Source organism: Meriones unguiculatus, chromosome 18 (genome assembly GCF_030254825.1).
Source record: "Meriones unguiculatus strain TT.TT164.6M chromosome 18, Bangor_MerUng_6.1, whole genome shotgun sequence".
Taxonomy (NCBI): Eukaryota; Metazoa; Chordata; class Mammalia; order Rodentia; family Muridae; genus Meriones; species Meriones unguiculatus.
This window is the reverse complement of record NC_083365.1, coordinates 5,792,179-5,806,474: the sequence shown is the minus strand read 5'-3', so window position 1 is coordinate 5,806,474 and position 14,296 is coordinate 5,792,179. Positions and strand designations below refer to the sequence as shown.

Below are 14,296 nucleotides of genomic sequence, written 5' to 3'. Positions count from 1 at the left end.
AGGGAATGCGGCCACTGGGGAAAGACTCAGATCCACCTTCTAGTGGTGCACTTCTAATTGCTATTTTCAGAGTAGAGGAGCTGTTCCTGCAGCCCAACTGCTGGATTGCCTCTACTCTCCTGTGGGCCTGTGGCTTTCCAAGTGCCCCTGCAGTCCTGCTCAATGTCCAGGAAGGCTACCCCCAGCCCAGTCTGCCCCATCCTAGCAGCCACAGGTAAGAACACAGGCATCTACAAGATGGAACTGAAAACAAATTAATTTATAAAAAAGAAAGAAAGAAAAGAACAAAGAAGAAAAAGAAAACTTTACAGAAAACTTCGAACAGAGGAAAGGTGCCGAGATGTAGAGCAGGAAACACTGGGACAGGAAGAGCAGAGTGCCTGGTGGGAGGGACCAAGCAAGCACTGGTGCAGAGACGGCTGTGTCTGCCTCCACAGGGAGTTGAAGAGGAGGGACTGCAGTGGAGAGGCCCTGAAGTCCAGGGAGCAGAGCCATGCTGCGCTGCTCTCAAACCTTTGTCCTCACTGGGGAACTCCTAGCTAGCAGTGAGCTCTGTCAGGCTTGGGAGAGGGCAGGAGTTAGCAGACTGTCCCACTGTCAAAAGTAGGCACTTAAGTGCTTTTCAAAACTTCTGGGTTTGCCAACTCCCCACCCTCTTAGAGCTCCCCTTCTCCATGCCTTTTAGGCACTTGGAGATACAACCAGGGAAAGAACAGCCCCCACTGCCGCCCTTCCTCAATTACCTACCACAGACTCCCCGCATAATACATTTTTCCACCAAATACACTTATGCTGACATCAACTAAGCAGGTGACTTTAACAAACAAAAGCTGACCTTCAGGAAAAGGTCGCTGGCTGAGCTGGGGTGGCCTAAAACAGCAGCAATGACGAGCAGCACGGAGGGGTTAGTGTGAATGAATTGGAATGGGTGAGGGGAGCTCCCTCAGCACTGCGGGGGCTCAGGGAGACAGGCTTGGCACCTATTCCATCCCATAGCTTGCCCCCAAACCTTAATTCCTCTTAAAACCTACACTTTCCCCTCAAAAAAAAAAAAAAAAAAGGTTATTTTTTGTGGGCTCCAATTTTTTTTTTTTAAACCTCCCTTTTAAAGGGCTGCATTTTTCATTTTCATGTTATCCGCTTCAAAGTGCAGTGACTGAAGGGGTCCACCCTCAGAAGAGGCTAGAACCTGTATGGACAGCTTTCCCTAGCCCTTCCTTTGAGGGCAGTTTCCCTTCTCATCTCTCCGTCAGAAGTCCGTGGAAAGACTGGATATAAAACTGCACACCTCTGCTGGGCATGGTGGGGGCCGTGAAGGGGCGGGAGGAGCTTTCCTTACGCAGTGATGAACTCCAGGCTGAGGGAGGGTCCCAGTAGTGGGGGAGGGCTGTTCCTGGAACTGATCTCCGGGGAGTGAGGGGAGAGATGGTTGGCTGGTTGCTCACTGTGGAGGTGGCACAGGGGTGACTGTGCCTGGGCTTGGAGCTGTGGGGTCTGGAGGCAGGGGCGTGCCTGGGTCTGTGGAGAAAAGGAAGATGAATAAGCTGCAGCAGGCAGAAGGACGGCTCCAGTCCCAGGTTCCACACAAACAGGACTGGCATGACATGCAGTGGGCGCATAGATGAATGAAGTGCCCACCATGGATAATGTCTTTTCCCGATACCCTACTCCACCTGACACTGCAAAGATCTTCTTACACCCCAAACCATCCTCCTGTCCCCATGGTCTCTAAATGGGACATCTGAGTGCGGTGAGACAAGCAAAGGAACGCCGTCGTCATGCAAATGGGTAGCTAGTTCCCAGGGTTACGGCTGAGGTCCTGTGCCAGTGGACTCCTCCAAGACCCACTGTAAAGGCTCCAATGCCATCCCAGAGGTGGCAGCTGCCACGCTGGGAGATGGAGGGTGGCCAGGGAGGCCTCTCTGCTACTCTTACCAAAGTGCTGAAAACTGTTGTGCAAATTCCAGTATCTCACCCTTACCCTACTTGCCCTCCCTCCCATTATATGGAACCCTCTCCCTCACCCTCTTCCCCTCCTGACCCCTTCTCACCTGGCAGTGGGCTGGCACTGGGCAGGAGGTTGCCCTGAACAGCTGCCACAATGGCAGGGCTCTGGGCTGCGGCGGATCCGAGCCCCGGCCCGAGAGGCAAGGAAGATGGCATGGTGGTGGTCGCCGGCAGGTTAGGATGTAGAGGGTTCGCCATGGACACAGGCAGGTTAGGTGGGGGGAGAGCGCCCGGGGCAAACGGGAGATGGTGGTGATGCCCATGCAGGTTAGGAGGAGGGGGAAGGTTAACACTAATGGAGTCAGCTAGACTACCAAATGGGATGATGGATGGAGCAGCAGGAGGAGGAGGAGGCGGCATGCCAAAAGGCAAACCCAAAGGAGCATTACCCGCCACGCCTGGGTGCCCGCTGCCTGGCACTGCCCCTGGCATCATTGAGGGAGGAGTTTGTTGGTTGGGGAACGGTGAGGGGCCTAAAAATAAAGAACAAAAGGTGAAGAGAGTAAAATCTTACTGACACTAGAATAAGTGGTAAATTCTTGAATAAAATTCCAGATATCTGTGTTTGGGAAAAATCTCTGCTAGTGGGGGCATAACACAAGGAAGCCCACATGCAGAAACTGTAGCCAGCTTCTATATCCGAGCCCATCAGGTGTCCCTTCAAAGGAACCAGAACGTTTGCCTGGATCTCTACAGTGAACAAACATTCTGAACCCACACTCACCATGGGGTCCAGGGGGGGGTACCCCTGGTGGAACTGCCCCAGGCTGGGGAGCTCCAGCTGGTTGTGGCTGCTGTGGCCCTGCAGTTGTCCCTGCCTGTTCAGAAGGGCCCAAACTTCCGGGAGGGGCCCCACTGCCAGCAGAAGCAGAGGCCACAGCGGCCGGAGGCACAGCCAGCCCGTGGGCGGCAGGCGGCCCAGCAGCCCCGGTGGGAGGTATGGGCTGCGAGCCTGGGGGCAGGGCGGGCGGCGGCGGCTGCTGCTGGTGCATCTGCTGGAAGTGCTGCTGCCGGGCTCTCATCTCCGCGTACTTCAGCTGCTCCATGTGGAAGGCTTGCCGGTCGGCCAGGAGCTGCTGCCTCTGATATTCTAGCTGCCAGTGCCAAGGGAATGGTGTTACCAGGTTCCAGAAGCCTTTTGGCACATGCCTTGCTGCCCACTCTTTCTCTCAGCCCTGTGCTTCTGTTGTCCTCCACACCCCACTCCTTACAGATCCTAAGCTATCCTTTCTCCTGGCTGTCCACATGCTTCGCGCTGTGCACCTCATGGTTCTGGCTCATTTCAGGTCCAAAGCTCTGAACTTTTATCACTCTGATTTGAAAATGCTTCCAGTCCCTGTTAACTCAAGTTCTTTTCTTCCTTCAAAATCAGCTAGAAACTTAATATTCTTAAAGCTATTTCAGATGGAATCACTGGCCTCTGAATCTTGATTTTATTCTGAAAAGTAAATTCAGCACTTTTATTTTTATTTGTTTGCTTGTTTATTGGTTTTTTTCGAGACTGGGTTTCTCTATGTGGACCTGGTTGTCCTGGAACCCTGGTTGTCCTGGAACTCACTCTGTAGACCAGGCTGGCCTCATACTCACAGAGATCCATCTGCCTCTGCCTCCCAAGTGCTAGGACTAAATTTCTTATTTTATTTGAGTTGTTTGTTTTTTTAATGAGTGCTCTGTCTGCATATACACCTGCATGCCAGAAGAGGGCATCAGATCTCTTCCTAGATGGTAGTGAGCCATCATGTGCTTGCTGGGAACTGAACTTAGAACCTCTGGAAGAGAGCCAGTGCTCTTAAGAGCTGAGCCATCTCATCAGCCTTAAATTTCTTATTTTAAAAAGTTATTTTTAATGATGTGTTTATATGTGTGGGTATATGTGTATGTGAGTGTGGGTGCCTGTGAAAAGACCCTAGGGACTGATGAGGGTCCTCTGGAAAAGCAGTCTATTCTCAACTGGTAAGCACTTCATCCCCTAGAAAGTCTGAATTTGAATTTTGCAGGTAGTTAGCATTGTTAATTGTTTCTGATATCTCCGTGTTATATATCTGACATCTCTAAGAGCCGAGTCTCTGTCTGCTATTTCTCTTTAAGCCCTTTCAAAGAAACCGAATAGATACTGTCTGTCTCATCTACTTCCCAAATTTACCTCCCTAGTCTTTATTATCTCTTATATCCATTCAGTCACTCAGATTTGAGAATCCAGAAGAGGCAAGTGGCAGTCAAAAAGCCAGACCAGCAGCTCACCTGTGGATCTCGGCCTCTAGGCACCCCTGCCTCCTCCCCTCTGCTGTGACGTCCAGTCAGCCTCAGGACATCTAAGCCTGGTCTTCGGGCAGAGTTCCAGGCTCCCAGTAACTGCTGACTGCATGTTACTCACTGCTTCTCGCTCCCGGTCCATTATCGTCTCCAGCTCCTCAAAATGGCGGAGTTTTATCTCTAGTTTCTTCATTTGGGTCTCCACTAGCAGGGCCACCAAAGACTTGATCTTCCTCTCCTCAACAGCAGCCAAGTGCTGGGCAAAAAGTGAGACAGGGTATCAGCCAGAAGACTCACTGAGATGCTGGCAGGCTTAAGGAAGTGGCTGTCATCACCCTCAGAATAGGTTAACTGTAATATATATATCTCATATATGTACATATGTGTAATATATGTTATGTATAATGAAATACATGTATATTAATATATCACAATATATATGAATATATTCATAAATATACAATATATATCATAAAAAAGGAATAGCAAGAGATAAGACAAGTAAAATAAAGAGCTGGAAACAGCCAAAGGTAAGAGATTTAAAATGTTTAAGGAGATGACTCACTCTCAGGATAAAATGGAAACAACATTACTGAAGGAGAAGGAAGCGCTTCCTCTAAGTGTCCTGTCGTGAGAAGAAAGATGTGGGTGGCTTCGCTTAGCACTGTCCTCACCTTGGCCTTAACTGCAGCAGCGGCTAGGGCGGCAGCTGCAGCTGTGGAGAGGTTGCCTTCACCAATGTCTCGCTCCACCTTCGTCTTCCTCTCCCCCTCTGACTCTACCACTTCCTTCAGCACTTCCTCCTGTCCTTCCTTTGGCTCCTTGTCTTTCTCAGGATCAACTGTGTCAGGACAGAGGTTGAATTACCTTCAAGCCTCTCTCTCCTGTGCCCACTCCAGCTGGGTAGGCAGCTCACCTGTCAGGTCCCCGTCACTCTTCTCTGACTCCTTCTCACTGTCACCTTCTTTTCCTTTCTCTTCATCCTTCTTGGGAGCCTCACTTGTCTCCTCCTTTGCTTCTTCTTCTACACTACCCCCTCCTTCCCGTGGTTCCTGCAGTTCCGAAAGATAGGAAGACATCAGAAGCTCACACAGGACCCAGGCTAGAGACTGACTTGACCCTTACTTATTTATCTCTGTGTTTGCATGTGTAGGTATTGGGACATGCACATGTCTGGGTGTGGAAGCCTATGTGTGTACATGCCAAAGCCAGAGCAGGACACTGGGTGTTTCATTGCTTTGAGACAGGTCTGCCCTCCAGTAATAAAGTCTCACAATGATGGGGTCACAGGCACATAAAACAATGCCAAACTTTATTTTTTTGTTTTTTTTGAGGCAGGATTTCTCTGTGTAGCCTTGGCTGTCCTGGATTTGCTTTGTAGAGTAGGCTGGCCTTGAACTCACAGAGATCCACCTGCCTCTGCTTCCCTGAATTCTGGGATGACAGGCATGCACCACCGAACTTGGCTCAAACTTTTATGTGGCTGCTAGAGGTTCTAATTCATGTCTGTAGAACAAGCACTCTTACCCAGTGAATCATCTCCTCAGCCCCAACTTTACCCCTCACTCAGGGGAGATCTAGCTTCAGGGCACTGTCCCTGCCTCTGGACTCCTTGTCAGCACAGGGCTGTCCCCAGCAGCCTCTTCCAGACCCAGGTCATTCCCTCTATACCTTAGGCTCCTTCTTCTCATCTGTTGCCTGGCTCTCTGCCCGCGCCTCATCAGTCCCGCCTTCCTCTGGGCCCATGGAGAAAGGAAAGAATGGAGAGATGTCTGATAAATCTCATTTATGTAACATTCCAAGTAGCTAAAACCTCAGGGACAGGACCAGTTGGAGCCAAATTGCCCACAGTGATGTCATGAATTTTCTCTCACCCTTGTGCTGTGACTTGGTGTCAGCACGGGTAAAGAACAGGGTGGGAATGGCACAGGGGGCCAGCTGGCTCTGGCTCTTGGTGAATGGGGAGAAATCTAAAAGCTTGTGCTCACCAATGCGCTCAGGCTCATCAGAGGTGGTTCCTGCGATGCCGCTGCTTTCCAGACCAAAGGCTGGGTCTGCCTTGCCCGTGACTTTGGCTGCCTCTTCCACTTTCCGCACATGGGCTTCTACCAAGGCTGTGGGCACCTCTTCCTTCATTTTGGAGAACTCTTCTATAAAAGCCAGAGGGAAGAGGCTAAAGCAAGTGGACAATTCTGATTTTCCCTGTGAAGCTATCTCACAAGTCCATCTCTTCCTCTAAGACCAAAATGGAAGCTGACATGGTGGCGTACACCTGTAATCAGGTGGATCTCTGTGAGTTCGAGGACAGCCTGGTCTACACAGTGAGTCCTGGACAGCCAAGACTACACAGAGAAACCCTGTCTTCAAAAACCAAAAACCAAAAACCAAAACCAAAACAAACAAACGTCTAGTCTAGTCCTATAACAGCAAACTAAGAAGGCCGACCCCACCCCCACATTACCTAGGGCTGACTTCGCAGCAGCAGAGGCAACTCTGGGATCCACGACAGAGGCTAGGAAGGCAACAGTGCTCATAACAGGGTTGCCCGACTGACTAAAGGGGATGGGTTGGTAGGCCAGAGGGCCCAGAGAGGCCTCTGAGTCCTCCAGGTATGGGTCTTCAATGGGAAGGCGAAGAAAATGCAAGATGCATTCATCCTGCGTGCGGCTTCCCACATGTTCAGACACTTTGTTCCAGTCGTCCTTGTACATTTCCAGAGCCTGGTGGTAGCAGTGGAGACACAACTCCGTTTACTACTTAGCCACTTTTCTCAAAGGCCAGCTCCCCCATCCTACTAAGGACAGCTGGCTTCAAAGCTCTCTGTGTTCTAGTATTTCTGTACTCTGCTGGATCCATGGGGGTTCTCCAAGTGGCACTAAGAAAGGACATGGACTTACACAAGGGCCTAAATCCCTGACCTGGCACTGTCCCTGAAACAGGTATGACAGGATGACAAAGGGGAGTGACTGAGGCAAGATCAAGGCCAGACTGCATGAGCACTCCCCACTCACAGGGAGCTGGATCCTTGCCACGTCAGTCCTTAGCAGAACCCCCCGATTTGCCCCACTTACCTCCAGGAGCAGCAGTGTCTCCTGCTCTGTCCATTCCCGAGTGGCGCTAGCTGCAGCTTTGCTCTGTGGGGAGACAGGGGTTAGCGGCACAGAGAAGTCTAAGCTCTGTGGAGCTAAGGTTCTCAACTCCAGGATGGCTGCACCCCATACCTTAGAGGGGACATTCTTCTTTGTGTACATGTCTGTGCGCAGCCCAAAGTTCTGCATATCTGTTGGTTTTTCTTTGCCTTTATCAGGAAAGTTGAGCATTTGTTGGGAGGCAGAGCTCTGCTATTTGTGGAAGGAAAAAAAAAAAAAGGTGAGTACAAGTGGCCACAGGGAGCCAGGGGCAGAGAGAGAAGGAGAGACAGAGACAGACACACACACACAGGCAGAGACCGAGAAATGGAAACAGAGAAACAGAGAGACACAGAGAGCGACAAAGAGATGGAGACAGAGACACAGACACAGACACAGACACACACGCACACACACACACACACACACACACACAGAGAGACAGAGAGACAGAGAGACAGAGAAAACAGAAAGAACCTCCTTCCCGAAGCCAGGCATGCCCTGGGCGGGATTTCCTCCCTTACTGCTGTAGCTCCTCTGCTGTCTTGTCTCTTCTTCCCAGGTAGGGGCCCCCCAGTGAAGGGGCAAATAAACAGCCCAGCTGGGTCTGCACCCCACCTACCAGCTCTGGTTTGCCCTTAGCCGTCTCTGGCACCAGGTCATCCAGCTCTTTCCCCTTTCGCCCAGCCTTGGTATCAGCATCAACCTGGCGGCCCTGGGGAACAGAGCTTGGCGTCATGGAAGCTGGGTAGGAAATGGGCAGGCCAAGGCCTTGGAGGCCTGAAGACCAAATACTGGGCAGCCCACAAGCTCTGGGAACACTCACGCCACTGTTCCATGCTGCCTCCATGATTAATTAGACATGTAGTTGGCATGATAGACATTTCTATTTACATGTATCTTTACAGGAGCTGGACAATAGATCCTAATCCTAGATTAGTCAGGATCTGTGTAAGCAACATAATGTTTTCTTCTCTTTTTAAACAATGGAATGGACATGGAAAAAAATGAAGGTGGCAATAATTATGAGGCAAAAAAAAAAAAATATATGGGAAACATGACCAAGTATAAAATCTCATACAAGCTATCATAGCCATTCTCTCTATCTGCTCTATCTGCTCCATTAGCCTGAGGACAAGAAGCAGCGCCTCTCCTTCAGCAACTGCTTCCACTGAGGTGTCAGGGCAGAGAGAGCCTCCTGAACACATGTGCTGTGGCCCTTTCCAACTGTGGTAAAGGAAGAAACCCTAGAACTCTCCTGAATCATTACCCTAAAAACATAAAAATGAAAAGTAAACAGAAAAAGAAAAGTCTGAAGGAGCCCAGCCTTGCCCACCCAGCCTTGTCCCCAGGGCTCCTCACCTACCTGTGGGGGCTTAGGCTGGAGAGGGACCAGCCCTGATGGTGTGTCTGCCAAGACATGGAAGTGAGAAGTTGGTGGAGGCCCCATTGGGGTTGGTCGACTCTCAGCATCTACCTGGTAGTTAATGAGACCCCACTGTTCCAAGAAGGCATGGACCCTATGAGAGAAAATGAGGCCTTAAGAGAAAGCCAAAAAGGAGGACAAAACTCATCACTAAGTAGCAGTGGTCTCCAAGCACACACCTTCGCGGGGGCTTCTCCCCATGTCCACACCCTAGTGACTCTCTCTTTCTAGAGTTAGCAAATCCCATCCAACTGTCTTTCAGCTGAGGCCACAGCCCTGTGTGCCCCTTTACAACACATTTCTAATCCCTAAGTCATTCATTCCTCAAACCTTTCCACTCCTGCTTATTCCTTATTTTCCTTGAAAGTATCTGTCCCTCTGCCGAGACATACACAGACAGACATCCCCTCAAACTCTTTCTCCTCAGAAGCAAGACCCACCTCATGATAGCACAGACATCACCCGCCAAATTCCTCCGACAGGCAGTGGATGTTAGATACTCCTGGGGATTCAGTCGGTAAGTATCAATCATGAAGTTCCGATATGCCAGGTAGCTTAGAAGAGCAGAAAGAAAAGTAGGAGGAAGAAAATTATTGTTTGTTGAGGCCCAAGAAGAGGAAACATGATAAAAGTGCTAATGATTTCTCCTGTGGGACAAAAATGTAAAAGAACAGATTATGTGACTCAGTCTTACCTGAGCACCAACATGTGCTAACCACACAATATTCAAACGTTTATGGCTGGGGGCCTATCCCAGTGGTTAAGAACACTTGCTGTTCTTGAGAAGACCCAGGTTCAGTTTGAGCACCCACATGGTGGCTCACAACCATTCCAAACTCCAGTTCCAGGGGATCAGGTGCCTCCTGAACCCCGTGGGCATGAGGACCACATGTGGTGACCACACACACAAGCAAGCCAAACACTCAAACTCAAAATAAGTAAATCTAAAAATTTTTCCTTGTATTTTTCTTGATGACTTTTTTAATTAAATGAGCTATCACCTTACTTTATCTGGGAATCTCAGCCTCCTAAGTGCTGATTACATGCTATATCATCATTCTCATTTTATCAACTTTTGAAAAAAAAGAATCTAAAAGTAAAAAAAAAAAAGTCCTGGGCAGCGGTGGCACATGCCTGTGATCCCAGTACTCCAGTACTCGGTAAGCAGAGGCAGAAGGATCTCTGTGAGTTTGAGACCAGCCTGGTCTACAGCATGAGTTCCAGGACGGCCAGGGTGACACAGAGAAACCCTGTCTCGGGAAAACAAAACCAAAAAAAAAGAAAAAATAATGCTCTTGTTTCCCAAATCAGAAACTAAATCAAAGTCCTTATGCATGCAACAATCAGCCTGAAGCCAGAGAAGGAACTTTAAATTTAATTTTTATGTGTATATGCCTGCGTACTACATGTATGCCTGGTGCCCAAGGCTGCCAAAGGGGGTTGTTAATTCCCTGGAATTGGAGTTTTAAGTCATCATGTAGGTGTTGGGAGTCAAACCTGGGTCCTCTGCAAGAACAGCCAATGTCCTTAACTACTGAGCTTAACTACTCCTGAGTTTCAGAGTTGCTTTTATCTTGGCCCTTAAAATAATGACTTATGATTTTATTTTTAACTTGCCATTTTGAGTCAGGGTCTTGTGTAGTTCAGACTGGCCTTCAATATGACCTACAATGCCATATCCCGGATTCTGGAACTATATACCACCATCCTGGCTTGCTTTTATTTATTTACTTGGTTTTTGTTTTGTTTTGTTTTTCAAGACAGGGTTTCTCTGTGTGTGCTTGGCTGTCTTGGACTCGATTTGTAGACCAGGCTGGCCTCAAACTCACAGAGACCTGCCTCCTGAGTGCTGGGATTAAGAGTGTACACCACCACCATCCTAGCTTTTAAGTCTTCATTTATTTTTATTTATTTATTTTGAGTCAATGTCTCACATAGCTCAAGCTGACTTTAAATCTGCTAGACAGTCAAGGATAGCTTTGACCCCCCAATTCTCCTGTCTCTGCCCACCAAGCGTTAAGACTAGATATATGCAACAAAACATTTTTTATGAGTTAGTTTTTACATATAATAGTTTTATTAATATTTATTTATTCTGTGTATGTAGGCATTCACAATCTATAGCACATGTGCAGAAGTTAGTTGACAACTTTCAGGAGTTGGTTCTCTCCTTCCAACATGTGGAATCCAGGAACCAAACTCAGCTCATCAGACTTACAGTCCTTATCTGCTGAGCCAGCCATCCTGTACTCTCACCCACTTTACTTACTGTGTGTGCATGAGATGAGCACCATGACAGCATGTAGACTGTCAGGCTTGGCAACAGGGGCTTTCACACACCAGCCATCATTGGCTCTTGTTTTATGTGTGTGGAGGTCAGAGGACAACTTAGGAGAGCCTGTTCTCTTTTTCTACCACATGGGTTTCCAAAAGCAGTTTGGAAAAGCAGTTTATCAGCCTTTCTGCACGCTTCCTTACCCACGAGCCATCTCACAGACCCATTATTTTGCTTAAATAAATTAAAAAAAAAGATTTGTTTTATTTGGGAGTCTAGAGACATGGCTCAGTGGTAAAGATCACTTGTTGTGGCAGAGAACCATGGTCAGTCACCAGCACCAGCATGGTGGCTCACAACCACCTCTACCTCCAGGGCTAGGGGATCTGACGTCCTCTTCTGACCTCCAATGGTACCTGGCACACACATGGTACACAGACATACATAGAGGAAAACCACTGGTACACATAAAGAAATCGAAAACATCCTTTAGTTAGTTATATGCATGAGTCTGTGTACTGGCACGCAGATGCCCACTAAGAGAAACTGTCAGATCCTTCTGCAGCTCAGTTATAAGTAGCCAAAAGCCACTTGGTACAGTGGGAACTAAACTCAGGTCCTCTTGGCCATGGAGCATCTCTCCACACACACCTCTTTTTTTCTTCTCTTTATTTCCTTTTTTTTTTTTTTTTGAGACAGAGTTTCTCTCTACAGCCCTGGCTGTCCTATGTAGACAGGCTGCCCTTTAACTCATCTGTTTCTGCCTCCCCAATGCTGGGATTAAAGGCGTGCACCACCACGCCTGGGTTTTGTTTGTTTGTATTTTTAAGTTAGAAAGGTCTAAATTCAGATGCCAGTCTTATCATGATGGTGTTTGAAACCTAAAACTCATGTGTCAAACAGGATGCTTCTGGAGAACTAGCAGTGTCTGGAATTATGGGCTGGAGCAAGGCAGATGCTGTGCTGGCATTGGCCAAAACTCCAGTTCCAACAGATCCAACACCTTTTCTGGCATCTGGGCAGGGCACTCACATGCACATACCCACATACATACAATAATGTAAAACAAAATTAATCTTAATATTTTAAAATTAACTAGATTATAAAGTATATAATTAATTAAAAATTGTAAGTCTGAGAATATGAGCCAGATCTGGGTTCCACTACTGACAAGCTACGGACCTCACTCAGTGATGTAAGTCAGCTCACTCCTAGTCTACACACTGGAGACTGAGGTCAGCACTGGGAGACGAGGGGCTCTCAGCAGATGTCAGCAGTTACCATCTACTATTACTCACAGCACAGCACATAGTCATGTCACCTGGGAACTCCTTTTCCTTCCTGTCATAAACCCTGCTCCTCTCAGAGGAGAAAGAAACAAGACGAGGAAAGATGGCTCCACAGAGGAGGCTGAGCAGTAGGTACGAAGAAAACCCTTGTAGTCCTGTCTCCCCTGCTTTACCACGCACTGGCCCTGATGCACCCTAACCAAGATTTCCAAACATAACCCAAGTCAAGAACATCAACTGAAGGTAAAACTTTAAAAGTTTTTGTTTGACACTACCCAAAAAGGCCTTGAACTCATAATCCTCCCTCGACTCCACAGGGCTAGGATTAGAAGCTGTCATGAAGTACCTTTAAAGACTTGTCAGAGAGCTGGGCATGGCTGTGACCCCAGCACTCAGGGAGGCAGAGGCAGGCAGATCTCTCTGTGAGTTTGAGGCCAGCCTGGTCTACAGAGTGAGTCCAGGACAAGGTCTAGGACAGATAAAGCTACACAGAGAAACCCTGTCTTGAAAAAAAAAAGGTTTGCTGAGGGCTCAAGATGGGAGGATATGAGTGCGTCCTACATGACACATGGAAAATGCAATTATCAGATTTAACAAACACTAACTTATAAGCCCATCTGTGATGTAATGATTTATTTTTGAGATCAGATCTCACCATATACCCCTGGCGGGCCTCCCTCTACGTAGAAGAGACTCACACTCACAGAGACTGGCATGCACAGTGGTCTAGTACAGGTCTCTTGTGCACATTAGGCAAGTGTTCTACCACAGAGCTATAACCCCAAGCCTGATCCTTGGCTTTACAAGCTACTCTTCCAGAATGCATGCTCCATCTCACAGTCCTCAGAGTTGGATGTTAATTCAGAGGAATGTTAATTCAGAACATGGCTGTTCTGACAAGAGATTACATCCAAAGACCTTCTAGGTCTGTGTGATCTGGTTGGAATAAAAACAGGCTTTTAATCCAGGAGGCAGAGGCAAGCAGGTCTGAGTTCAAGGCTAGCTTGGTACAGAGCAAGTTTCAGGTAAAGAAAAGCTTAGATCCAGTTTTGGTGGTACACACCTTTAATCCCAAACAACGAAGATAAAGTAAATTTGTAGAAGGAAGCACCATGTTTGAAAGTGATGCCTAATTGAGTGACAGAAACAGTGACAAATCAGAGAAGGGCTTCACAGAATAGGATACAACCAACTCTCATGAGAAGAGAGAGGCAAGGGATGCTATTTAAAGGGCAGTGCAGAGATAAACAGAGAGAGGAGGCAGTTTTACTGGGAGAGTTTTATAGAAAGAGGCTGAATGAAGGCAGAACAAGCCAGAGAATGAGAAGAAATCAGAAGATTGGAAAATATTGCTAGAGTTAAGGCCAAGCAGAGCAATTCAGAGGTTGAGAAACAAGCCAGATTGAATAAGTCAGCTGGGAGAGGAGTTTGAACCAGAACAGCTGAGTTAAACCAGCCAACCCAGTGCTCAGTAAGATCAAGAAAGGGTGAGCTTATTCAGCTCAAAGTCTCAGAGGCTGAAAGCATTCTAGGACTAGGTTAGATTGTACACAGGCTAGAAGCTTCCAGGAATAGGCATGGGTTAGCAGACAGGCAGTAAATCTATGAGACAACAGAAATAGGAGAATAAAAGTTCCTTTTACAGTTGGATCTTTTGGTTCCCTCTTCTCTTTGAGAAAGGAAGCCCAGGCCTGCCTTGAGTTCTTGCCTCAGCCTCCCAAGTGCGAGGACTACAGACATGTGCCACCAGGCTTGGTCTTATCTGTTTTGTTTTTTTGAGACAGGGTTTCTCTTTGTAGCCCTGGCTGTCCTGAAACTCATTCTGTAGACCAGGCTGACCCTGAGCTCAGAGATCCACCTGCCTCTGCCTCCTTAGTGCTCTGATTAAAGGTGAGCATCACCACCTCCCCACTTATCT

At 47.9% G+C, this 14,296-nt stretch overlaps 1 protein-coding gene across 7 annotated transcripts in view; it reads right to left on the bottom strand.

Annotated features, from left to right (window-relative positions):
* Positions 1-238: 238 nt before the first annotated feature.
* Positions 239-14,296, bottom strand: part of Smarcc2 (SWI/SNF related, matrix associated, actin dependent regulator of chromatin subfamily c member 2) — a 28,388-nt gene continuing 14,330 nt past the window's right edge. The window contains exons 16-30 of one of the 7 annotated variants that reach the window (XM_021654773.2): positions 9,255-9,368; positions 8,755-8,908; positions 8,011-8,103; positions 7,482-7,601; positions 7,332-7,394; positions 6,722-6,980; positions 6,249-6,410; positions 5,932-5,996; positions 5,177-5,312; positions 4,935-5,101; positions 4,382-4,516; positions 2,732-3,101; positions 2,397-2,480; positions 2,052-2,117; positions 239-1,518 (exon numbers count right to left, since the gene is read on the bottom strand). In XM_021654773.2, the coding sequence (XP_021510448.1) occupies positions 1,442-1,518; positions 2,052-2,117; positions 2,397-2,480; positions 2,732-3,101; positions 4,382-4,516; positions 4,935-5,101; positions 5,177-5,312; positions 5,932-5,996; positions 6,249-6,410; positions 6,722-6,980; positions 7,332-7,394; positions 7,482-7,601; positions 8,011-8,103; positions 8,755-8,908; positions 9,255-9,368 (2,065 nt within the window). In that variant the 3' untranslated portion in view covers positions 239-1,441. Of the gene's footprint in view, positions 1,519-2,051; positions 2,481-2,731; positions 3,102-4,381; positions 4,517-4,934; positions 5,102-5,176; positions 5,313-5,931; positions 5,997-6,248; positions 6,411-6,721; positions 6,981-7,331; positions 7,395-7,481; positions 7,602-8,010; positions 8,104-8,754; positions 8,909-9,254; positions 9,369-14,296 lie in introns of all 7 variants that reach the window. The other 6 variants (XM_021654774.2, XM_021654775.2, XM_021654770.2 and 3 more) reach the window with 6 other exon arrangements.